Raw genomic sequence first — 26,294 nt, forward strand, 5'->3', positions numbered from 1 at the left:
TTTTTTTATTTTAAGTTTGTTGTGTCTTTTTTCCTTCCAGAAAACAAGGAGAAGCTGTTTAAGTCAGTGGTAAACCTCACTGGTCAGTGCCAGAGTTCTGGCTAGGAGAGTGGCAAAAGTGACAAAATGGGTTCTAGCATCAGAGAGTGAGAAGCAGAGAAGCTGTAGTGTGAAAAAGACTGGTTCATACTTGTGTTGGCAGTGTAATTAATAGTTTGGTGACCACCAGCTAAAATAGCATGACAAGTAGTCACATGCTATTTGAAGATATCAGCTGGGCTAGGTCATCAGCTGCTCTCCAACAGAGCACTGGCCAAGGTGAACAACTAACATCTGCTGTTCTTCTAACTACACCTAAAGAAACTGTCAAACTGAAAATTAAATTATAACAAAATTAAAACAAGTGTTGTTCCATATTCCAGAGTCTACCTTTTACCCATGATTTGATACTTGCCATTCTAAGAACAGGTGCAGTTCCACTGTCATTCATAAATACAAAATTTTATTTGCACTTCATTAGTTTAGAAAGACCACAATGTTTTTCAATACCACAACATTCAGGACACACCAAGTTATTCAAATATATAACTACTGATTTACCATAGCTAAACTAAACAGTGTGTTTTAATAAAAGATATACCAAAGATATAATTCACAAATTCATTATCAGACAAAAACCTAACACAGTATTTGCTTGATGGGAATAATTTCCACCACTAGGAAAGAAAATAATTTTACCTTAGGTTCCCTTCCCCCAAACTCTACAGATGTCCAGACAAATACACATATATATCCCTTAACACAGGAAAATGTATCATCTTAATTTATTTATTTTTTTTTAAGAATTTGTCTAGGACAGCAGCATTGCTTTTTATACCTTCTTTTAGAGCTTGAATATATCTGCATTCTTTTATTGAAACTTAATGATTCTTGCAACCAAATTTATGCTTACGCAGAAAATTATATATGCTATTTCAGAGTGCAATCTTAGATCTGCACCAGATGTGATGTCTTGGTACACAAAGAAAGGGTGCAGCATTAAACAAAATAAATAAAAGACTGCCAAAAATTAAACTTAGCTTTTCAATAAATCCAGTCAGCAGAGGATGCTACAGCCAAAAATGTTTTCACTACATTAAAAGGAAACATAATGCCGATTATGGAAGCTTTGTACATGAAGTCCTCTGTTTTTAAAAAATTTCTCTTTAAAATAGTTAGCAAAGCACCATATACTTATCTTCATACCAGAAGAGTTTCTGCCTGCCTGTTTATAATAACAAAGAACTATTACAACATTTATGTCAAGAATAGGTATAGATTTAACTTCTCCTCCTCCTCGACTGGAAGTGTGGTAAACCCCCACCAACTGTACAGTATTTATAACACTGGGGTAATGAATGAAACATCATTGTGAGGGAGAGGGGTAATAATTAAATGTTATAGCTGAATCCTACACAGGATTGCATATTTGCATATTTACAAGTTAGTGTGTAGCTCTGACTCGAATAACAAAGTGCAACAAGAAACTGCCAAAGGATTGTAGTGCAGAGTAGTACAGATACTTTCTTTACCCTCACACTCCTATTTTTCACTCTGTATGGAGTAACAAGTCAACAGCAACGGACATGTGGCCTTGGAGGAGGCAGTTCTGGTGGGATTTCTGGCTCTGGTTGCAGGGACAGGATACTGTTGGACAATTCATTTCTTATAACATCCAGTGGCATCTTAAAGAAAAGAAAAATCACCTGTAAACAGTCATCTGCATAGAACTCAGCACAAAGAGCTTGTTTCAAGAGTTCACTGTCAGCCAAAACCTCAATTTAAGGATCTTTTGGTTCTTATCAGTGAACTACATTCAAGTAAGTTGTGTTAAGAATTTCTCTAAGAAAAAAGTTACAAGACATTTTCAAAATAAAGCCACTTCCTAAACCAATTACAACAAATCACAACAGAACTGCCTGCAAATGAAAGCAGGCAAATGTACAGTCAGCTGCTGACATATAGTGAAATTATAGGAAAGAGTAAGTATAGCAAATAGGAGCAGATGTTTACTAAAATCAACAGCAGTATTTAACTGAAGTGTTCAGCAGAGCCTGTGAACTACATCACGCCCACTACATATTAACCAAAAATTTCACCTGATGGTGTGCACTCACCCTCTGTGTCTTCTCAACAAGTACCTGCAGTCATTATTTAAACATTGATGATTTATGCGGTCAGAGGAACTACCCCCACCTGAATATTTTACCTTTTTCAGAATGTCATCAACAAGTTTTAGAAATATTTCATCCACATTAAAATTATCCTTGGCACTTGCTTCACAGAACCGCATCCCAGTTATTTGCTGTGCAAACTGATGGGAGAGAAAATATAATAACTACATGAACATACGCACAAACAGCAAATACACACTCCTCACAAAACCTTTAAAAAAACCCCCATAACTTTCCCCAAATCTGTGACTGAAGTCTAATTTGATTAATAATCCTGAATCTCCAAGGTACAGCAAATACTGCCACATATAGCTGATTTTCACTTAAAACTGGTTTACTGGAAAAGCGTGCTGCATTTTTCCAGACTTAAATCTTAGAAATCGATATATTCAGTTGACATGGATTGTTGCAGATTGCCAAAAAGTAAGAACTTTTCAGAACAGTTAATCTTAACCATATTATTAAAATACAGAAAGGGAAAGTACAGATGTAAGAATTAGCCTTGACTCTCTAACAGAAAATGCTTCACTTCCAAATGCATGATGGGTAGCTGAAGGAAAATGTATGAGTATGTCCATACTGAAAGTGTCCTGATCAAGATGGTGCTTTGAGTATCATGCTAAAATGTATTCTATTGTCAGGTTTCTTACCACTTTTGGAGTTGGAAGAGAACAAAAGAAACATGAAAACAAAGGTGAGCTAAGTAATCAAGCCAGGCTGTTGCCTGTCCTAAAATACTACTGAAAAGCAAGCACCTAGAAGGCTCACAAAGATGTCCTGAGCAGAGGTATCTCCATTTGTGATTCAAGTCTTCACTATATCCTCTTTCAGAGCCCAAAAAGGAGTATCCCCTGTGTAGTGTAAGCCAACTTGTAGTTTACTCTTTCTTTAGATCAAAGACATACTGCTCCAGCAGGAATGCATATAACTGCACATTCTATAAAAGTAAATACTATATGGATTTTGACAGAACACCACCACACTCGATAGGCTCCTTAGGTCTAACAGTCTGAACAAGAGTAGCCACGGACCATCAGAAGCAATGCCATAGCAGTTTTGCTTCTAACAGTAACTAAGAATTTGGTTAGACATGTTCTTACCTTTTCTCCCTGCTGTCGAGTTATCTCTCGATCAACTTCACAGTCCAGTTTATTTCCAACTAATAGAAGCTCTGCATCTTCTGAAGCATACTGCAATTAAAACATTTTTAATTAACTAAACCTAGAAATGTAAGATTTTGTAATGCAAACATGATATAAAAAAAGGGCAATTCTTCTACTAAATAAGGAACCACACCTACACAGTGTACATGTAAATGTTCTTCCCTAACATTTCAAAAATTTTCAACTTCAATTTTCAAATTCCATTTTTAAAACATGACTTGAGAAACAGCTGTTCTAGTTTATCTAAGAATGAACATAATGACCTTATTTCACAGACAGGAAATAAAACTTCCCTTTCTTCCCCACCTCCCACAATGCACAGGTAAATGAGTAATGTTACAGATTTCCACTGACACTTCTAACTGGGACAATTCTAGTTCAAGGAAGCAGGAATGGACAACTATTTTGCAACAAAAACACATTAAAGTTAAATCCTGGCTAAAAAAATCCAGTGAAAATTAGTTGGCATTAGTTTAATAATCCTATATCAATGTTGTTAAAAGTCTTAGAGTACCTTTGAGGAAAAAGAATTGCTTCTTAAAAAAAAACACGTAAAAAGAAAATACTTAAGGCCTACCTTATCAATCATTTTCATCCATTTTGGTAAATCATCAAATGTTTCCTTCTTGGTGATATCATACACCAAAATAATTCCCTTGGCACTTCTGTAATAAGCTGAGGTAATGCTGTTGAATCTCTCCTGACCTGCTGTGTCCCTAAGAAGCAGCAGCAAACATTAGCACAAACATTTCACCAGTTTGCAAAGTACAGAATAACTTTGTTTACATTTTAATAAAAACACCCTCCCACTCATTAGACACTCTATATTGAACATTTCCTCCTATATGTGTCAATCTCAGGCAAAAAAAAAAAAAAAGGAGCAGTATTTTCAATGCTAAAAGTTTCCATACCAGGACTACTTATCCCATACTAACTTCACCAAGAAAGGCCACCAAACAGTTCTACATGCATCTGAGAATGAAGCTGTCCAATGAAAATATACCAGCAGATGAAGCTGGTTTTGTGTTGTTGGGGTTTGTTGTTTCCTTTTTTTTTTTTTTTTAAATAGCCCTGAAAAAATGAAAAAAAGAAATGGATACACCCTTATCAAACACAGCTGGACACCCAACTATAAAATGAGCAATGCACTGATCATTATGATTCAAGCTTTCAGAGCCTTTTTGGATCAACCACAGCAATTCAGCCATGGTTCTAAAACTAATGCAGAAGCTACTGGCAAAAGTGAATGGAAAGAGTGAGCAACCACTATATGGTACAGCTTTTGAAAGTAGATACCTGGCTTTCACATTTACATCTACTAATCTGAGGTGTTCAAATAACATTTCCATTCTCACTTTCAGCATTGTAGGTATTTCAGACAGGATGCATTTACACTGTAGACTATTTTCCAGCAATGACACCATGTCGCCCGTACTAGCTATGGCTTATATTCCAAAGTAGATGAGACAGAAGGGTTATTTTTTACTGAACCATGAAAACCTGTGAACTGCTTTTAATCATATCATCAAGCCTGCATGTGGAAGATTTTTGGCAGTTATACTAAAAAAATAGCTGGTGTATACCCTAAGTCTTAAAATGTGACTGGTATCACAACTGGAAACTAAGTTACATGGTGCTCCAAAGTGATCAGGCATTTGCTGCTTGAGTTCAGCCCCCAGAGTCAACAGATAATTTTGAAATTTCACTGTTACAGCATATCAAAATATGGACCAAAATGAAGAGTCGATGGGGGAAAGTGCGTGCATGTGTGTTGGGACTCAAAAATTCAAAAGGAACTCTCTTCAACAGTCACATTTTAGACAAAAGGAGGAGGAGGATGAATTTGGGAATGAGATTAACAATGGAGACCTAAAACACTTGTTACCAAAAAAAAAAAAAAAAAGTCATGTTCACAAAATGCCACATTGATTGTCCTGAAGAATTAATTCTTTTAAAGTCTATGCACAACAAACAGTAGAATAAACTACCACAAACCTATCTTGCTCTTCACAAAATCTTTAAAAATTTCAACTAAGCAGGTTTAAAAGTGAAGTAATTAACTTTTTCCTGAAATAGCCACAGCTGTACCTGATAGCAACAAATCTTTGCTAGTGGTTTCACAAAGTAAACCAGAGTCCACTAGAAAAAGATTTGAAACCTCTTCTTCATAGCCTGTGGAAAAATATTGACTTAGACTTCACTGCAAGCCAATGGCATTGCAATATGGGGTAGAAGAGAACAAATTCCTATAGCATCCATTTTTATTTTTATTCAAATCTCATTCTCTACTCAGAACTTCAGAATTACATTCATACAAACCTTTAGGACCCTGCAGAAGGTGAAAACAGGTAGCCTGTTTCAGTAAGGTCAAGCTCTAGTAGTATTTCTAGTAATATTTCAGATGGTTAATTGGTTGCTTTCTTATCACTAATGAGGCATCTTTATTAAAGCAATACACATTGTGGCAGCTGAAATTACATATATAAGTACTACTCGGAGCAAGTAACTCTACTTTCTCTTCCACTACTTCTTTGATATGGTTAGATTTATTTTTTGAAAGGTCCTTTGGATGTTCACTCCATGAAAAATTTAGAAGTTCTAGTATGAACCGTTGATTTTCCACATATGGATAACATTGCTTTAGTGCTTATGAACAGACTTCTCAAAATTATGACCTTGTAGAGCAGCCCCTGCCATCTGTTGCTAATCCAGCCTACTGATCAAGTGTATTAAGGATGGGAACCCTTTAGTTCCATCATTCTGAGCAGACATAACTAGATGGCAGGTGGAAGGGCATACCTGATGTGGAGGAACGCATCAATTCTAGCTTTGGCCAGAATAATGGAAATGCCTTTTTTGTTTTTTGGTTGGTTTTTTTTTTGGCTGGCTGGCTGGTCTTCCCGCTCTTCTCTGTGCCCCTACTGGAACACAGAAATAAAGGGGCTATTTCAGAGTCACCTGGCTGTACCTTCAGGTCAGTGCTAAGGACCTTTAGCAACTCCATCACAGAGGGGCTACCAGTTCACACAGTTCATACATTAGAAAAACAGAGGGGAAATAAACACACTAATGTTCAACTACCCTCCCTAAAGACAGCCATCAACACACTGGATAAGCTAAGGGGTAAGCGATGGAGCCAACTACACAACATTATACTCTGCTACTCCAGCTATCTCCAACTCTACATTTGCCGTAGCCTACCGAGTGCTCTATCTCCAAGTCTACTTGGTACTATCAGCCTCTCCTCACCCCACAAAACCCTAGGCTCTTTAAAAATTTATAGTATTCCCATGCTGCTGCTCCTCTTGGCTGCTGTATCCTCAGGTCCTACACTCCCCTTTGTGTAGACTGTTCACCCAAATATCACACAACTTGTAGTCTGTCTTGCTGGCTATTCAAGACACACCATGTGCTGTGGCCAGTTTAAAACATCCATGGAGAGCCTGGCTGCCCACTACATAAGTTAAATGGCCAGATGGCCACTGACTGTCACCTGCCAGTTGTGCTAATTACAGTGCATTATGGCTGACTTTCTTTGCCTTGCTTTAAGTCATTGACTTCCCCACACTTCACAAAATCAGTATTTCTACTGCTGCAGGAATAACTAAACCAGTCAACAGGTTTCTGACTGTAAATATGATAATCCTTGTTTCCTTTGAAAAGTGGAAGAAAATAAGCTGAATTTGCAGTCTGTAACATTATATTAATATTGTACTAGCCTTCAAATAGTAAGGTGAAAATTAGAAACCAATTTCTGCAATAAGTAAGTTTAGAATGCAACCCCAAGCTACCTAAATAGGCTGCAGTTTGAGACTATCGAGTTCATCTTTCACGTGGAAATCTCACCTTCTACCAGGCACTAGCTTATTTTTCATGAAAATGTGCAGTAAATTCTTCCACTATTGAAGAAAAAGTGACAACTCCTAATGCAGAAGTATTAAAAGCATATGCAACTTAAAATGCCTTCCTTTCATGTGCAGTGCTGGAGCAATTAAGTTTGTTATACTATCTGCATTGATGTATTATACTCCTGCAGCTGGAGTATTTTAGTAAGGATAGCTATTGAGGCACTAGTGGAAAGCTGAGAAGAAGAGATGAGCATTATTTAACTGGGCTAACAGTACGCAAGTTCATGAATTTCATTAAGTGGTATTAAGTGCTGCTAGTTCTTTATTTGCTCTGGTCAGACTCAATAGAATAAGTCAGTTCAATTTAATTCAAACTCCGGAAGTCCAAATAATAAATTACTACAGCTTGATCAATGATTTGGCATCACCAAAAAAACCCCAACAGATTACTCCTTTTTTAATGCTAAAAGCCATTTTCTTTTACTGATGTTTTTTAAGAAATTGTTCTAATGGAAAAACACTGGTATTTCTAAATTGTAATTAGAAACATACAACATATGACACCTTGATCATCTATAATCTGCAATAAAATCCCACTGCTTGACTCTCTTTTTCTGCTTCCAAACCAGAAACTAGACATCACTCCAAAAATACAAGCATTACACCAAACAAAAGCAAATAAACACCACCCCCCCAGTCCATTTTCAAGTGTTGACTTGTCATATTCTCACTGTTTCAGACTGCATAAAATACAATACAAATATAGTTGATCTTAGTTAAAATAGGTTTGGACAACTTTTGTTTTACATAAATGTCTTCTGTGTCTATCTAAAACAGTTGCTTGAAACAAACACATGGACAGACTCCAAACTGTCTTTGGCTCTGAAGTTAAATTAATTTTTTATGAGTGGTGGTGTGAAGTGGCAACAGAAAGGAAAATATTTTTAAACGTAAAGAAAAATTTAACACTAACTTAACACTTTCACACACTCTGTGCTTTTATGGAACCTACAGGCAATATTTTTTTAAATTATTAAGTCATTTTGGAGGTTAATTCTACTTGTCAAGTTGAGCTTTTTCCTTCCATAAGCCACAAATATATGTAAGATCTTTTATTACATGAAATAATTTGTTTCAGAGGTACTGAACAGAAGGAACTACATTCTGTTATATTCCAGGACAGGTGAACTTTTCCTCAGACTAGTCCTCATCCCAGAGATCTTCTAAAACAACAACTGTCCATTAGAAAATGCTGACCTGGCAGAACGTGAACTTTTTATGAGAATGCACCAATTGAAACAACCTTCAGAAGCAAGTCAAGACTTCTTGCCAGATCACTGGCTTCCTTGGACATTAAACCTGTGGAGATACCAGAGAGTCCCTCTGGCTCGCCAGCAGGAAACCGGGTGCAGTGGCAGGGCACCATGGTTTCCAGCAACCAGGTCCTTTCAGAGGGGAAGCCAGAAGTGACTGCTGCTTGTGTCAGTCGAGTGCCCAGATTACTCAAGTAAGAGGGCACAGTCAGACACCCTACTGTCCTGCCAGGCAACTCCCGGCACACCTATGCTTCAAAGCATGGAAGTGGGGTTCCTATTATGTGGCCTAGTTTTCAAGCTTTGAAAAAGCACTAATCAGTGCTCAGATTCACTTGGACGCTTATGCTATCCAGTAGTTCTGGTTACTTTACTCCATGACCTGAGCTGTGTGCATGCATTACTTCTCACAGAACATATGAACTTATTTCAGCCAGGAACTGCAATGCAGAAGCAGATTTACTGTATCTACTACTTCTGGCAGCCCAAGGGGCACTACCACTGTTCCAGGTGGCACAGAAAAGATAGACACTACTCCGTGTCCTCACTGCTGCTCTACCATTTCATAATCTAAGGAGCAGGAGGTTGTTTCCTGACTGAAAGTCAGGGAAAGAGAGGAAGAGGCACTGTGAGGCAGCAGGGACCAGATATGAACAGGTAAGCTAGAGGCAAGAGCAGATGCCTCTGTGATCCTTAGCACACAGTATCCCATTGTGAAAGGAATAGGGGAGACAAGTCCAATTTGTCTACTACTCTACTAACAGCAGCAGGTGTGAAAGCTGCTTTCAAAAGGACATCTTGCACATGTAATGGCTTGATACATTCAACACAGTACTGCTGGTTTTTGATAAATTCAAGTGGTATAGTTCTGTGGAGAACACTGCTGATAGAGTGGTCAGTGGAGAGACAGGTCAAGTGACCATAAAAATACCAAAGTTAAATTTTTTAAAAACTGTTCTTGTTTGATTTTTGAAGTAGAATCATCAAATGAGTAAGAAAAATATAATCAAACTTTGATGCTTCAAGACATAACCTTAGTCATTTTAAGAAAACAGATAAGCATAAACTTCAGAAATTACCTGTTCACTAAATAAAACAGTTTTTTGTAGTAAAGTTACTGTAATCATTGTATATAAGACTACCAGGAAGTATGAGGCAACCTTAATTCTGTCTCTGTGTAGGTATGAAAGAAGACTGACTTACGATCAGCCATGCAACTTAAGTCTGTATTTCTAAACTTCCAAGTGTTTGACTTAGTAAATGCTCTCCTCTTTTAATCTAACAACTGAAGGTACAATAAGGAGCCAAGGGAACTGGGGTTGTTTAGTCTGGAGTAGAGGAGGTTGAGGGGAGACCTTATCGCTCTCTACAACCAACTGAAAGGAGGTTGCAGCAAGGTGGGTGTCAGTCTCTTCTCCCAAATAGCAAGTGACAGGACAAGAGGAAACAGCCTCAAGTTGTACCAGGGTTTCGATTGGGTATTAGGAAAAATTTCTTCAGGTTATCAAGCACTGGGACAGGCTGCCCAGAAAAGTGCTTGAGTCACCATCCCTGTAAGTATTTAAAAGACATGCAGACATGGCACTTAGGGACATGGTTTAGTGGCGGACTTGGTAGTGTTGGGTTTACGGTTGGACTCCATCATCTTAAGGGTCTTTTCCAACCTAAATGATTCTATGATTCTGGGATTCTATGATAAGAGTTTATAAACAGGGCCAACAACATATGCAACATAATTCAGGATAAATTAGCAAGAGGAGTGCTTATCTAATTGCTTTTCCAAAAAATTAGAAGTATGCCAGGACAGTTGTAAGGATTTAGTACAAGAACTGCATTTTAACAGCCACTGTTGGAGAGTAAGTGACACTTAGGAGCGGGATGTTGTGTTCATGGATTTTATATTTTAAAATATTGTCTCTTTACATTGTGTTTTCTCTACCATTTTAGCAGGGCTTCACACAGGAGTAATGGTCATATTTTAGCAACCTATCAATTTTTAGTTTTAAAAGTTTCCTATATCCTACTAGCATATTCTCAATATGTGGAAAATAATGGTTTAAACATCTCTATTCCAACAAAATATCTCTCCTTTAAAGTATTTATTCAACATGAAGAAATTGTTTGATAAGCTTAGCACATTTCACAGCAAGAATTCCTATCAGGCATACAGTAGCATCTCCATATCAGAATTTTTTTATTACCTCTGTCAGCTCCAGCAGACCCTGGCTAATAATTGCTGGCTCAATGGCCAGCCTTGCGGTCATAGGTTTCCAAACAGGGACTGATGATGGATGAAGACATGCCACTAACATTCAAGTGTTAGGTGACTGATGATACCAAACATGAAGCTGCAGTTAACTCAGAGGAAAGCAAGACAGACACATGGTGTGACAAACAGAGTTGATGGTGACCTGCCAAGAGGAGTTAGTAAGCTGAATTCACTGCATCCATGTAGTTAAGAATGAAAACCCACCAGAATATCCCAAAAGAGTGTATTTAGAGCTTTTTTCCCCCTCTGTGGATTGTTAGCTTTAACAGTTTAACTACAATGCCAATTATGCATCACACACTGTTAATAAACCAAAGCTAAGCTTCTACATAGTAGTATGTAAGATTAATGTATAGAACATAGCTGGTTTATTCTCTCATAACAATGTTCATGTATTGTACTACTCTGCAAAACAAAGGAGCTCTTAAGCTCAATAATTTGTAAACAATAAAAAGTATATTAATCAATATCAGGAAACATGTAACCTACTCCAGAAGGGAAAAGCTTAGCTCACACTTGGAGCTTTCTGTAATAGGATATCGGTACCAGTTAAGGTATAGAGTCTTATTTGTATGAGATCATTTTACTTCTCAGTGCTGTTTAGAGTGGATATAATTTACTTAGTCTTGAATGCCCTTCACTTTAAAGTTATTTAATATAGTGTCAAAGAAACAGCACTGCCTATACAAAGTTTTAGAAAAACAGTTTAGAAAATGTTTCACAGTTGTTTTATAATTGCTGTTACAATGAAGGTCAGCTTTAAACAGTCCAGAAAATAAATTAAAAAAACCAAACAAACAAAACAACAAAAAACCAAACCAACCAAAGTGTACTTTCTGTAGTGTCTATTTAACACAGCCACCTTCTGTTATTTGTAGAACTCCTATTCTTGTGAAGGTGATATCCTTCCTCTAGGAAAAGGGGCTTGAGACCTCTGTGATGCATTAACATTTCAATAATTACTTTCATGTCCTATTTCTAACTTTATCTCTCCTTCTCCTCCTTTACCCTCACAAAAATCTAAGGGCTATTTTGCTTTGCCTAAGTCTTGTGAGAATGGAGGACAGGAGGAATAGGGTAAGAGCTAAACCAGCTTATAACAGTTAATAGTATTAGACAGGCATATTAATTCATGCTAGAACACAAAAATTAAAACATACTGCTGGTTGCACGTTTGTTTTACTTACCAGATTTGTAATCTAATTTTCTTTCCTCTTAGCTCTACTGTTTTGATTTTAAAATCAACACCTATAAATAAAATACAGTAAACAGAAAAGGAGGAATAAGAAGCAAAAGTAATGAGGGTGTAATTATTTCTATTTTTTTTTTTTTTATATATATATATATCAACTTGTAACAGTCTGAACAAACAGAAGGGTTTGCACTACTATGGGTCACCTCAGTAATATCATCGGGATTTGACAACCACTATATAGTCTGTGAGCCATCCAATTTGGCAGCATCACAACATAAACCTTCCACTTTGTGCAACACTTGCAGCAGCAGGTAAACCCAACATAACAGTAAAACAACAGGCACAGTATGTTTATTTCTCCCCTGTTCACCTTGACTATCAAGGACAAGCCTGCTCTACTTCCAACTGGCACAGATGCCCTGGAGGCATGGAGCAAAACCAATCCCTCCACATCAGTTTTGCTGTCTGTGAAGTGGGAACAATACACATCTGATTTCCAGGTTAGATGCTTAGCACCTGTAAAGTGCTTTAGAAGAAGTGCTGGAATTGTGGTTGGTTTATGAAGAAGTTTATCAGCACTGTCATTCTTAATTCCTGCAAATATTTATTAGCAAACTGCTTAGATTTAGAGAGGGTATTTGACTTTTAAAATTTCTTTTATACCTGTATGGTACTTTTATCCATCATCTCAAAACTCCAGCCACATTTTGAATGCATGCTAAATATCAAAGATAGAACCATGAAGACTTTGTTATACAGAAAGATTATACTTCTATAAAAAAAATAATGCTGGTAATCAACACATAAGACATACTATAGTGAAACAATACCTAGACACAAAAGATTACCACCTGGACTACGAGAATATTTCAGGGTATAAATGTCCTAGAATATCATAGCATTTGTAGATTGTGAACCTGTTCTTTTTAGTATATATTTGTATGAAGATTTTTGCTTCAGTTCTTCCTTCTGAACACCATCCCTCCTAACAGTGCTAAATCAAAAAGGGGCAAATAAAAAGACAAAAGAACATGATTCAGACTGGTACACTTAAACTCACACAGAAGTGTAGGAGCGTAGTGTGTTGGAAACACTTTTGCTACTTCACATACAATTGTATACCAAGGATAGGGATGGAAGTGAAGAGGAAAAAAGATTTTTATTCTCCGTAACAAAAGCTATGCGTTTTCCTCATGTCTACCCTTGGTAAAAGCCAAGTGTCCCTGCTGATATTGTTACCAAGTCAAAACTGGATTGTAACTTTGACAGAAAGGACTGAACTTGGCCCTCATGCAAAGCTTTGCAAAACGCCTGAAAATTTAGGTAGGGGGAAAAAAAAGTGCATTTTACACCCTGAAAAATAGTTACACATTGTTGATTTGGCATTTATTTCAAAGCGCTTTTAAAGATAGTTATGTCTGTAAAGTTGTTGGATGAGACAATAAAATGGACTCCGTTTTAAAAAAAACTAGACACTTTACTAATTGAACTGTAAAGGATAAACTCAATTCTGGTTTTAGTTTGCAAAGCAGGTTGCCACTGTTCAGCTAGACTAGATAAATGGAATGATCACTGATCTTCATTCTCCTAAACAAAAATCCCTTCAAACAGCTTGCAGTTGCACATTACATAGTAATAAAAGTACTGGTTATCACCACAATATTTGTGCTCCTTCTCCATGTCCTTAAAAGCATCTAGCACGCTTATTCACCAATTCTTGGAGAGCTATTCCGGTCATACGATGCTTATACTTCACTTATCAAAGTGTATCCCATTCAAACCCCAGCAGGGTTCTTGGGCAATACAGGAGCTAAAGTGTTAAACTGATTTGTACCATACAGTCTACAATTTTAATAGCAATTTTCAAGTATGCATATGCAAATTGAGAAAAATTACTAGAATGACTAAAAATTTCAGAGCATTTATTAATCCTAACTTTAAGAAATATTTTTGTACACTTTCGAAACACCACCATCTGTGTTAGTGTAAAAGCAGAAGTGAAGTGATCCAGCTATGCTCTACTATCCAAAATGTGGGAAATAAGAATTCTTGTAATTACTGCTTTTCTATTAACAAGTGGGTTTTTTTTTTAAAGAAACACATCCATTTCTACTGTTAAAAGCCTCTTCTCTATGTAAGTCCATTTAAACTATAAAATGCAGTTGTCTCAATGGTCACAGCTTTGTCTACAACAAGACAGCAATTTTACTTGCTAAGGAGATAATCAGTATTAACTGAAATTGCTTCAAACCTCTCTCTTCCTCAAGGAAGTCTGAATATAATTGCCCACGTGTCTCAACCCCAATTCCCAATCCTGCCATTATCTCATTCACAACATACTGTATGATTTGTCATTCATCTGAGAACTCAGGTTAAAAAATTTTTGCTTTTCTCTCCCACAGAAACATAAATAGAAAAAAGACTCTATGATGCTCATACAGGTGGGTGTACTAGTCTTAGGCTAGCAATTATTCTTGTAGAGCAGCTTGATCTGAGCACAGAGAGAATACAGCTCTGCTGTGTGAAGAAAAAGTCCTATTGTCACACACACAAAAAAGTCTAAACCATCTCCGATCCAAAACTGTGTATTAAAAACCATCACAGGAATTTCACATAAGTTTCACCAACTCCAACAAAATATTTTTATTTTTACAGACATGGTTTATACACTGCTATCTTACAACAAACCAAGGAACAAAAAGGTTCTGTTGTATTTTTTAAAAGGAAAAATAAATAATGAACTATGGGGAGAAAATCCAACTCTTCTGATAAAGTAAATCTTCAGCTGGGCACTTCCTGGGACTCGTAGGCACAACATATGAATGAAATGAAGTAGAAAAATGCCTAGATATTAAAGAGATGGTTTCAAAATAAATAATATGTCAACAGCATTCTTACTTCAAAGGCAGATCTTTTTACTAATAACCTTAAAGTCATACCATGAAACGTTTCCCTACTGTTAAATTTTGCAACGAATGATGCAAACCAGTAACAGTTTTGGAAAAGCAGATTCTTCTACAAAACTGTTTGAATCATTTAACACAAGTCAAATAGCTTGCCAGAACTAAGCAAAGGTTGCTCAACTGCTTTTTATAATTGGTAATGCTCTGCAAGCATCAACACAATACCAAAAGCTTCATGTCTGCCAATAGTGAAGGAAAAAAAATCTGGCAACTTTCCTTTTGCACATGAAGAAACAAATTCCTAAGCCTGTCAGGTTTCATTACCATATTTCTCCACAGACCTGCCAAAGGTAGTGCTTTGAGTTTATGTGCAAATCAGTAATTTAATTAAAACACCGCCACAATAATTTGTTTTCCACTTCAATTTCAAATATCATCTTGAGTTAAGAAGTTCAATGAAACAAATTATTTAGCTTGATTAATGTCAATGACAATACCCAAATGAAAAGTTTTGCTATCCATACAATTACTCCAACTATTAAAAACAAGAGGAAAACCTGTTAATATTGTCTAAAAGTCTATCAGGAAGCTAACACTTTCCAGTATTACAGATAAGAAAAACTTATTAGTCACACATGACGTTGAGAGTTAGAGAACTGCACCTTTCCATTCACATATGCTAAGCCAGTCTTATATGTTCTTTGTATTTGCAGTTGCAGAACAGAAGATTTGGACCAACTGCTGAAAACTCCCATTCTTCAGCAAAATAACTGCAAACAGTTCTTTTAAGCCTCTCCACTCAGCACAGGACAGAGAAGGCATTAAGCCTGCTCTTAGAAAATGGTGGATTTTTTTGAAGTGCTCTGTAATACTATAGTGTTGATGCCAGCAATATTTGATAAATTCTTTAAAACCCTTGCTTCAACAAACACTTAATTTACAGTTGCTCTAAGCAAGACATGCGTTTCTCAGTCTTGCTAAACCTAAATCTAAGACCTGTTAAGTACAGACAAATTGTCAGAATTTTTTCAAGTTTCACACTGTTTGATGATACTAGTAGTCCTTGCAAGTTGCTAGTCCCTTAAGCCAGATACCAAAACACAACTAATGCCCAAACTTAATAAACTTGTGCATTTGTTCTGTTCAATCCTGCCAGAGGCTGCTCCAGTCTTGAAGCTATATAGCTGCAGAGTGGTGTGCCTGAATGTGTGCACTGACAGTCAGGACTTACTAGCCCTGGGATAACACGGTACTAGCACAGCTACACCAACACATTCCCCACCGTGTGCCTCCAGTTATGGCGGGTATCCCCTAAAAGGATGTCAATAACAGCTAATACAAGCCACTTAAGCACCTTGTGTCCTTAATTATGCAAATAGAATGGAGAGCATGGGTTTATATGTAGTTCAATATAATAGAGGAATCAATAATTACTGTTGACAACTGCATTAAATCTGAACAACACATCTTGCAAAGCAAAAGGATTTTAAAAGGCTCTCTTTAGCTGCTACAACACTGGGAAACTACTGCTGGTTTGCATGCTACCTAGTTTGTATTTTAAATACCTGCTGGCTAATTTGTTGTCAATGCATAACCAAAAGTACACATGCCATGCAGCCAACAAGTGCATGTGCTTATAATCATACTGAAGCATGCCCTTTGCCAGGTCATAGTGATGTGAGGGGAACCAAAAGGTTTATCACAGTCTCCCCTCCCATTAAAAACTCGGCCTCCTCTCCATATATCAGGCTTGCGTGGAGCACAAGCAAACAATGCGTTCAGTTTTTCTAAAATTATTACACTCACACCATGAGTAAATCTAGACCACCACCTCTCTTTTTATGAATTAAAAGGTGTGCATTTTGATGTCAGATTTTGACCCCCATTTTTCTCTGGAAAGGCCTTTTTCAGGAATCCAAACACACATCCCATACACATATAAGAACGAATGAAAAAGGCACAAAAATACAGATCTCAGCTCTGGTTTGGGCTTCTGATTTTGTATCTGTTAAGCATTTCAAATTATACGAATTCAGCTTGCCCTACCACTTAAAACTGCAAATATGCTGCTGCCCTCTCCCCACAGGCTAGATAAATGTCAAATAAGGTATTAAGTACAGCAGCACTTTGGGGTGTGCGTAAGGCAAGATTATTAGTTAAGGATTTTCAAAATTTTATACAAAGCACATTGTTTTTGTTAATAGCACATGAACTTTAGATTAAAAATATGCTTCATGCAAATGAGAACATCTATTACAACATGCACTAAACTGAAACTATGCTTTTTCTGAGGAAAATAAAGGGCTAGTAGAACAGAAGGGGGTTTTAAAAGTATATTAAACACACAGCTAAGCAAACTGTCTGCACTCCTTTCCAAAATAAACAGCCTTAAAAGAAAGAGAACAGATACTCAAAATAGAAGTGCACTAATGAAGTTTTAGATAAGGGCAAGTTGGTGAGGATGACGTATCTTGTCACTGAACCAAACTTGAGACTGTTCCAAACTTGAGACTGAAATCCAATAAAAATGAAGTTTAGCCCAGAACAGTTTTATAATATATTAATTTCTCGCCCCAAACAGAAACTAAAAGTTACCTACTAAAGCACAAACTGAAACACACACAATTGGATCTAGCCTCCCTTTTTAATAGTAAAAGAATTTGTTTAGAAATAAAACAAATAGTGAAGAAACTTCTTACTATGCATTTTGCATTTATGTTTTCAATTTTTTTTTTTTTTTTTTTTTTTTTGGCCTAAGTGGCAGGAAATGGAAGTGGAAACTGTTTTGCTTAATGCACACAGAGTGACCTTTCAGAGGCCAAGATTTCCTGATAAAGTTAAAGGAGGAACTAGGAAAACAGACGCAAGTAGAGCACAAAAACCCCCTCCAACTAAAATCAATTCCAATAGATTAAATTTTCAGAGGCCTATTAATGATTCGCATCAAAGCAATTCAATCAGTGAAAAATAATCAGACTATGTTTAAAGAAACACAATTAGTTTAAAAATTCAGAGGTTGCATATATACTAATTAACCATTAGAACAGACACACAGTTCAAAGACTATGACAGTTTATTTAATTTGGACATCTGACAGAATTATACAGAGAAATTTTCTTACATCCCCTACAATTGATGACTGAGGTCACATGCTTCTTGAGGTAAGAACCACCTTTGTTAGTCCTGGTTTGTAACTAAATGCAATACAATACTTACACCTATCAAGAAACTTCTGAAGCCAATGAAAAGATGCTCAATAGCTCAATAGCTGATTTCTACCATCTCGCTTGGGTGGGGGGGGGAAGCAAGTGACAATAAAAGGTACATGGGGGGCAGAGGGCAAGGTTACAAAAACTGTTTCAAGAAAAAAACCAAAACCATTGTATCTTATTTTAATTGAAGCTGTAGGACGTGCAGTTAATTTTAAAACACACTAAAGCAGAAATACTTCTTTCAAACTGCATATTATAAATTTAAAGATTTTAAAGATATTTGGAAGCATTAAGTATGAGTCAGATATAAGCCAGTTTGGGGATTATTTTAGAGGCAGGTAAAGTACGTTGTCCATAAAGCTTCGGCGTGTAATTCTAGAATGATTAACATGCAGACATTTGAGACTACTCGCCTAAAATAAAAGCGTACCCACATCTCAACTGGCAACTGTGCTACAGACCAGCATGAAACAGATACACCAACAACAGAGAGAAAAAAAAAAAAGAAAAAAGATTTAGTAATATACATGCGGTGACTAAATTTTGAAGGTGTAATTATAGTGAGTTTTTCAGAAACTGACAGTAATTTTTGAATGTCCAATATACAGCTTCTAAACATCTCAGATGCTTGGTACTTCCAAACTCAGTGAGAATGGAGGAAGTTATCATTTCTTTACATTCTTGTGGACAGTAAAATTATAAAGCCTTTCACAAGATGTAGGCTTTTGACACTAATTATGGTATTAAGTTCAAAGCATGCACGAAAATTTTGATAAACAGAATGAGGTAGAAGGGGAACGCAGAAGGAATAAGACACTCTGTACCTTCTTGAACAAGACTTATTTTCAAAACTTCTGATTACAGAACAGGAAAACATAGTGAGCTACTGGTCTACAACTACCTGACCTGAAAGAAAAATTGAATGTGAAGAAAAATTAAGCTTATTTCACGAGCAACACTATCCAGATTTTTAAAAAGGCAGAATCTATTTCAAAATGAGACTGAAGTTAGCATTTTGGTTTGGGTATCAATTCTCCCACTCCTTGGGCTATCAGAAGAAATAAATTGTAAAAGTGTTGCTATATGCTGTTAATTGCAATCTTAACAACTGAGAATATTAATATTTTTTCTTGTTTAAGGACAGCCTAGTGAAGATAGTTTACAAAGACTTCAGGATTTTTGTGATGAAAGGCACTCTAAAAAACTGTCTCTTCCATTTTATGGTTTAGATAAATCCATAATTATTCTGCATAGTGCATGCACTATGTTCATTAAACGAATGTTTAAGCTTACAACTCCCAGAAAAAAATAAGGAAGTCCATAACCAAGAATCAAATGGCCCTACTTTCTTTTCTTCCTTCTTTGCTACTGACATGCTCAGCTGTTCACAGCAGAGACTGAGTTTGACAGCTGCATTCCACTGTCCTTGCAAACTAAACTCTGCATTTGACACCATTCAAGTGGCCTCTTCATTTTGCCTGCTGTTTTACTTGTGTATTCTCATGTATGTACTGACTAGGGACTACAAGGTACTCTGACAGTTCTCTAGTGCTGATATAACCCAGTACCTGAATATTTCTATCAGCTAAAGTTAACATCTAGTTTGCAAATGAAGAAAACAAAGTCACTTTCAAATTTACTCTTCTTTGCAACCTCTTGTTAATTAAAAATGCCATACCTCTCCAAAACTCTATTCCTGAACCCTGATAATTTATATCATCCATCTACTATATTTTCCTATTTTAGAATATAGTTTTGTTACCTTGTGAGGTTTCAAATGATTACGCATAGACAACAATTGCTGACTACACCAAATGCTGTAAAATATGCTTAGTTGACACATCCGAGGCAAACCATTACTTGCAAGGTGCTTTCAGTTGCTGTAGTCTTTGGTGTCAGCTACAAGTGATAAACCTACTCCTGAAGGTAAGAGGCAGCTTCCAGGGAACACAGGCTTCTGTTGCAAGTTGCATTTCCTAAACTTACGGTTGCAGAACTGAAGACAAACAAGGCAGGTTCATACAAGCATCCTAATTATCTTAAGGTTTTATGTAAGACAAAACTGTTTTCTGTGCAAGTTTCCAGCCTCCTGCTCTCCTCTATTTGTAGTTTGTCAAGTAATTGCAGCACACCATTAATCAGATTTTTTTTTTTTACACTATTCTGCAGTAGCCAAAAAGCCAGTATGTAAGAACAGATAGGTATTAACACCCTGGACATGTGAAGCTAAGAAGGCTCAATATTCAAAGAAATACTTATCATTAATCAGAACTTTCTTCCTTTTTTGTACAACAGCAGAAATTTCTCAGTATGAATACAGAGCTGATTTTGTGTATAAAGCAAGGACATCTTACTGCTACTTCTTCACGTTGCAGTAAAGCAAGAGACATCTATTTCCACCCTTTCTTCCCTTCCCCACCCCAACTAAGTTTTCAGTGCCATCTTTGGAAAGAAAAAAACAAATATTTAAAGAAAAATGAAAATTAATTATATTTGTCAGAAAGAGCCCACAGGCACATACAAGTGTAGCAAAAAGATAAGTGTTCTTCTAGTTGATGCAGGATGTTTTCCTTAAAAATTTATGTAGGTTGTTCTTCATCTCAGATTACATCAAATTACTAAACTTGTTTTTAAAATGTGATTTTTATTATTATATACTGAAAAACTAATTTTCAAATGGTTAGCAAGCCGCATACCATGTTTGCAGTGCTTGTGAGAACAAATACTGACTAGGTAACTAAAAAACCTGAGGAGCAACTTAAAGGGCAGTTCTGAAAAATGACCAACTGATACTTTTAAAATGACTAGACTGATACTTTTAAGTGAATATAATTATATGACAAACTTATGGGAATGAAAATTAACGTTTATGTTGTTAATCCACATTTTTTAAGGATAATTAAGAAAGGGTTTGAACTGTGACAGAACCCCCAAACATGTATACATCTATGTAATTATATAGATGTATATATTTATATATCATATACATGTGTGTATACATATTAAAACCAGAAGCTGCCTTACTTAAGATTGCTCTGATAAAAGATAAACCTAAACTTTTCACTATTACTATTGTTTATTTGATGGATGTTAGGCATTTTTGCATGGACATGGGTATTTTAAAAAGAACTGATAGGGAGAAGACTGCTTGGAAGAAAAAGTTATGGAGCTCTGTAAATCTAACGAGTTCCCAACTTACGTATCATTTCGCACTAACATCAAAGTAAGGTGAAACAAGGTCAAAGAGCATTTTTGTGAAGTCAAAGGAGTCTTATACCACAGTGCATTTGCATGCCACTGATCTGGATCCCACAGGCTACAATTAGTCCAAAACAGATCACAGGTCACAACATTCCCATCCTGATCCACAACAAACCTTCTTCCCATTACAAACTTAGCTGAGTAGCTCTACTTAGGATTTTGCTTGTAAATCAGGACTGAAGGAAGCTTTAGTGTTTACTACAAGCAGTACTGTAGTTTCCTGTGAATAGCTGCTAAAAGGAGACAGCAATGCATGAGGCACCCAAACTGCTCTGGTATTATCAAGGGCAAGGCCTCTTTCCTGGGATGCTGTCAGACCTGGTGGAAAAGAGCTGAAGAATAAGACTAGGCCTCAGAAACTTTACATACTAAGCCAGCACGTAAAAGAAAAGCCAAGGAGCTCAACTTGATTTGAGGGAGCAGGAGAGTCAGCCGCCCGAGACGTGAGTCAGCACAGGGCCTCAGGTTTTGGTGAGCAGGAACCTCAGGTTCAGAGATTAAAACCCAGAGAGAAGCGTAATGCCTGCAGCAAAATTAGATGGACAGGAAATACTGCTGATTACAGGAATTCTGTAGAACTGTCATGGAAGAAAAACAGCAGAGAGATTGGGAATGAGCTAAGATTTGGTGGATGCAGGTAGGACAGACAACCGTGACACTGAGCAGTAGTTGGACAGATGCTGGGAAGAGAATAGAGGCCTTTAACTATTAAAATAAAGGTACTCTGATGAAAAAGAGGGTGAGATAGCACCATTTTAAAAAATTAATATATAAATTATAACATGACCACTATGGAGAGAGATCTGAATTAAGATGTATTTCCTTCGGGATAGGAACTACTTGGGGTGGGGTAAGGGAGGGGGGAAGAAGCAAAGGCAAGCACCTTTCCTTCACCACCCATCTTTGAATCTCTTCACAAATGTGGCAATGAGTATTTATCCACTACCTTTGGAAAGATGATCCTTTTTCATGTTGAATTTGGCATACTTGTTTTTAATCATCAAGAGTCTGAAAAATCTCCAAGTGATAGTTTTGGATTGGACAGTTCTGCTCCTGTGTGAATAATGCAGGTGCATGGGGTCAGGTAACAAATCATAAATGGAGATCAAATTATTTTAAAAGTGTATATTTATGTTTGTTGACAAAGTAATATCATGCCAATGTTACCCTCGCACAAGCATTACTCCATTATAGAAAAGAAGTTACCTTAGCTACTCTGGATTTAACACTGGCAAGAAAAGAGTAATTTTACATCATTGCAGATACAGAAGAACATTTCTAAAAACAATTTCTTTGACCAAACAAGTAATAAAAATAAGTTATAACCTCATAGTAAGAACAAACATTCAGACCTAACACATAAAATTGGGAACAGCAACATTTATTTCTCATCTGACAACCACATGCAAAAATCAGTAAGTTTTTGAGCATATTGAGCATTCTCACTACTATGTAAATAGCAGATTAAGTAGACACAATATTCTATGCAACTAATTTAATGCCCAAAATAAATACATCAAAAGAATTTCAGATCAACAGCACATCGTGTGCCGTTACAAATAATGTACTGAAATCTGCCAAGCTATTTTTGAACACTTTCAAAGAACTTCAGTACTTGAGATAAGGCTGAAGACATGTTGATGTGTTTTTATTATAGAATTTACTTTACCAATCTGGCAATGTAGTCTTCTTAAATTAGCATCAAAATACTGTATCTTTCTTAATTGAATCCACACCTCCCCTCTTCAGCAGAAACACTCCACTTCTCAATGACACAGCGTTATTATCCTAAACAGCACTTAGGGACAGGAGACAGCCAAAGTTTTTGGACATTTGCAAGTCTTCCACTGTTGGAGAAGACCTCTGAGTAGCCTGTACACTTTCATACAAAAGGTTAAGGTGTTAAATGTTGTCCTGTTCGGCCTGTATTTCCCCAGGTTTAATATAAAATCAAAGTAGTAAGGTTGAGACCATTAATATCAAGGTAAGGGATTAAATATGCATTCTAGCATTCCATTTAAAATACAGCTTCACTAATATAAGGTAGACGCAGCAGATTTTAGTCATTTGTTTGGTTACATAGCCTTTTCAAATTTAATCTCAAGGTATATTCAGTTTACATAACTTCCTCTGAAACTGGATCAGTCACAGGGTTTTCAAAAATGTTTCAAAACACATCCTCCACCTGTAATTCTTGAAAACCACTGCACTAAGTGGTGACAAAGAAAGAGCTTTATGATTTCAACCATGTATCAAAGTCTGACCTCAGGTCATTTTGAAGTGTGGGTTATTTTCAATCTACATGAATGGTAAATAGCAGAGGTTATTTTTTCTTACTCTACAGTGCAAAAAAGCAGGGTGCAAGCCAACTGGGAAAAGCTCTTTCATTTAGCAGTCAAAGGATCTGGGGGAATCTCAACAGCTCTCAAGTTTAGTCTGAGAACCTTGAAAGAATGCCATTACTCTCAAGTCTTTCTACATGTATTTTGGCACAAGTTGATCTCCCTATGCTGCTTTATGTCAGCACACTTTGTACATCCAACATTATGTAATCTTTCATATAGCAGCATCCACCATTCATTTCCTGTTTCTTTTCTAAAATAAGTAAGCTTCTCTGCTTCAATCACTGTCTCAGTTATCTAACAAATCAGTTTTGCTTACAAGGCACCAGACTTGAAGTCTGGACCAGGGTCTAGAGTACCTCCTCTCACTTCTCAATATTTGCATCAGGAAATTAACCCTAGTTACAGAGAGCAGCCCAGCCTTGAAGGAACCGTTAATGTAGGTCAACCCAAAGAAGATGCATGCGAGTTCAAAACAATACATAGACCTGGAGAAACTATAAAGAATACATTCCACTACTAGTCCTACTTCCTCAGCTGTACCATACATTTAATTAAATCTGTCTGTCTACAGAAGCCATCAGCATTTCTTCATTACAACATATCACTTGAGGATTAATGCCTCTGATATGCTACACTGTCTTTCTAACTTCTATGAGGTTAAGTTACCAGCTTCAGAACAAAAATATATCAACACTAACAGTGCTAATCTGCATTACCAGTTTTGGATTTTTAGAGGACCTAGGAAAGAATTTAACAATTGGAAAAATACACATTAAAACTAAAGCAAGAGTAACTGTGAATTATTTTGTCACAGGAAGATAGTTTTGGATAGTAATAATTCAGCTTTTAAAAGGCAATACAATCACTTTCCATCAGATGTGATGAGTTTCCTCACATTCCCAGCTACGATTAAGCTAAGCACACATATTTTCCAATGACACAGACTTAACAACTGCCTTGCTGCAATACTCGGGAGTTCAAGCACAGGACTCTAATAACAATGCAGACTAACTAGCTTGTCTTCCTCCCTTTACATATATTGTGTATTAAAAGACAGCAGGCATTAAATTACCTCCAATGCTCGTACAGATGACTAAACCATGAATAAGGCAGCATACTACAGAACTAGGATGCTGCTCTCCAGCTAGTTGTGCGAGGAGCAAAACACACAGTGTGCTCAAGAGGTACTATAAAACAAAACATTGACTTCCTCAGATCTAACATCACCGCGGCGGGGGGGTTCTTGATGAAGGCGTAACACCAATCTGGAGTTAATCAGACTATGGTCTGGAAGAGCATTTGAAGTCCCACTGACTACGCCGAATACGCACTGTGCACCTTTCAACTCCCAAACATGCTTCAGTTTCCCTATGTGCAACGCCTAAGACTTGAGCACAATAGAATGTTTTACCAGCCATCCCTAATTTTTTTTAAACTGTGTTTTTGGTTTGTCATTAGTAAGGCTGAAACAGGATACCGAACACCTTCTCAAAACTTGCAAAGATAACTAGGACCTCCACGATCTTTCCGCCAAGAGCTGGGAAGTTTGTCACCAAGGGCTCCCTCGCCAGAAACCCCGTGAGCTTCCCACTGTGACATGGCACGCGGTCGAGGAACCCACCCGAGGCGACACAACCCCACTCCGCCACACGGGAGGCTGGGCGGGAAGGGGACCACCACGCACCCTTAGGGGGACGAGGGCTGGGGGGCCCCTGAGGGGAAAGCCTCGGCCCGGCACGTGGGGAAGGGGCCAGGGAAGGCAGCCGCCACACCGAGCCCCGCGTTTCCACGGCCGGGCCCTGCGGCAGGGTGGGCACGGCGAGCACCGGGGCGAGGACATCCCCCTCCCCCGGGACGGGGCGTGCGCGGCCCGGCGGGCTCCCTTACCCACGGTGGACTTGCAAGCCTCGCAGAAGGTGTCGTCGGTGAAGCGCTCCATGAGGCTGGTCTTGCCCACCCCCCGCGACCCGATGATGATCACCTGCAGCTTGAAGTCGGCCGGGCGCGGCGGCTGCTTCCTGCGACGGGACTGCCCCCCGGAGAGCGCCGGCGACCCTCCCGCCGAGCCCGCCCCGAGGTCCAGCCCGCCGCCCCCCACCCTGCGCTGCGGCAGCCCCGAGCCCGGCTCCATCAGCGACGCATGCGGCGGCGCCGCGCTGGCGCCGCGCTCCCTCCCCGCCCCCGCCGCCACCGGCGCAGACGACTACGAGGCAGGGGGAGGAGGGGGCAGCGAGGACGAGACGAGACGCGACCGCCGCCCGGCCCTGCGCCCGGCTCGGCCCGAGGGGAACGGGAACAGCAACAGGAACGGGAACTGCGCCGCCGCCACCGCCACCGCCGCCGGGAGCGGCGCGCCCAACCCCGCGCCCGGCCGCGCAGCGCCCTCTACAGCGCCGGAGCCGCAGCCCCGCGCCGCAGTGCCGGGGGCGGGGAACGGCGGGGCGGGGAACGGCCGCCCGCGCAACGGCCGCCCGCGCCACCTCTCCCCCGGGCTCGGGGCGGCCGAGGGTCCCTGCCGACCCGGCCCCCGCCTGGGCGCACCCCGGCAGCGGGGTGAGGAGAGCGGCTCCGC

The 26,294-nt window shown here is 38.3% G+C and overlaps 1 protein-coding gene across 1 annotated transcript; it reads right to left on the reverse strand.

Moving 5' to 3' along the window:
- Window positions 1-480: 480 nt before the first annotated feature.
- Window positions 481-26,080, reverse strand: RAB12 (RAB12, member RAS oncogene family). The gene is made up of 6 exons (XM_069779023.1): window positions 25,610-26,080; window positions 11,994-12,054; window positions 3,954-4,092; window positions 3,314-3,403; window positions 2,249-2,353; window positions 481-1,724 (listed from the first exon to the last, which is right to left on the reverse strand). Exons 1-6 carry the CDS (start codon window positions 25,851-25,853, stop codon window positions 1,611-1,613), a joined length of 753 nt encoding a protein of 250 aa, XP_069635124.1. The 5' UTR covers window positions 25,854-26,080; the 3' UTR covers window positions 481-1,610.
- Between the last annotated feature and the right edge of the window lie 214 nt (window positions 26,081-26,294).

The sequence above is a fragment of the Haliaeetus albicilla genome, chromosome 3 (assembly GCF_947461875.1).
Source record: "Haliaeetus albicilla chromosome 3, bHalAlb1.1, whole genome shotgun sequence".
In the NCBI taxonomy this organism is placed as follows: Eukaryota; Metazoa; Chordata; class Aves; order Accipitriformes; family Accipitridae; genus Haliaeetus; species Haliaeetus albicilla.

Coding starts and splice junctions, on each gene's coding strand:
- RAB12 (XM_069779023.1), bottom strand. CDS start 25,853: ATGGAGCCGGGCTCGGGGCTGCCGCAGCGCAGGGTGGGGGGCGGCGGG. Junction 4,093..11,993: donor AAAATTAGATTACAAATCTG/GTAAGTAAAACA, acceptor GCTGCTTCTTAG/GGACACAGCAGGTCAGGAGA. Junction 3,404..3,953: donor GGATGAAAATGATTGATAAG/GTAGGCCTTAAG, acceptor TTTTAATTGCAG/TATGCTTCAGAAGATGCAGA.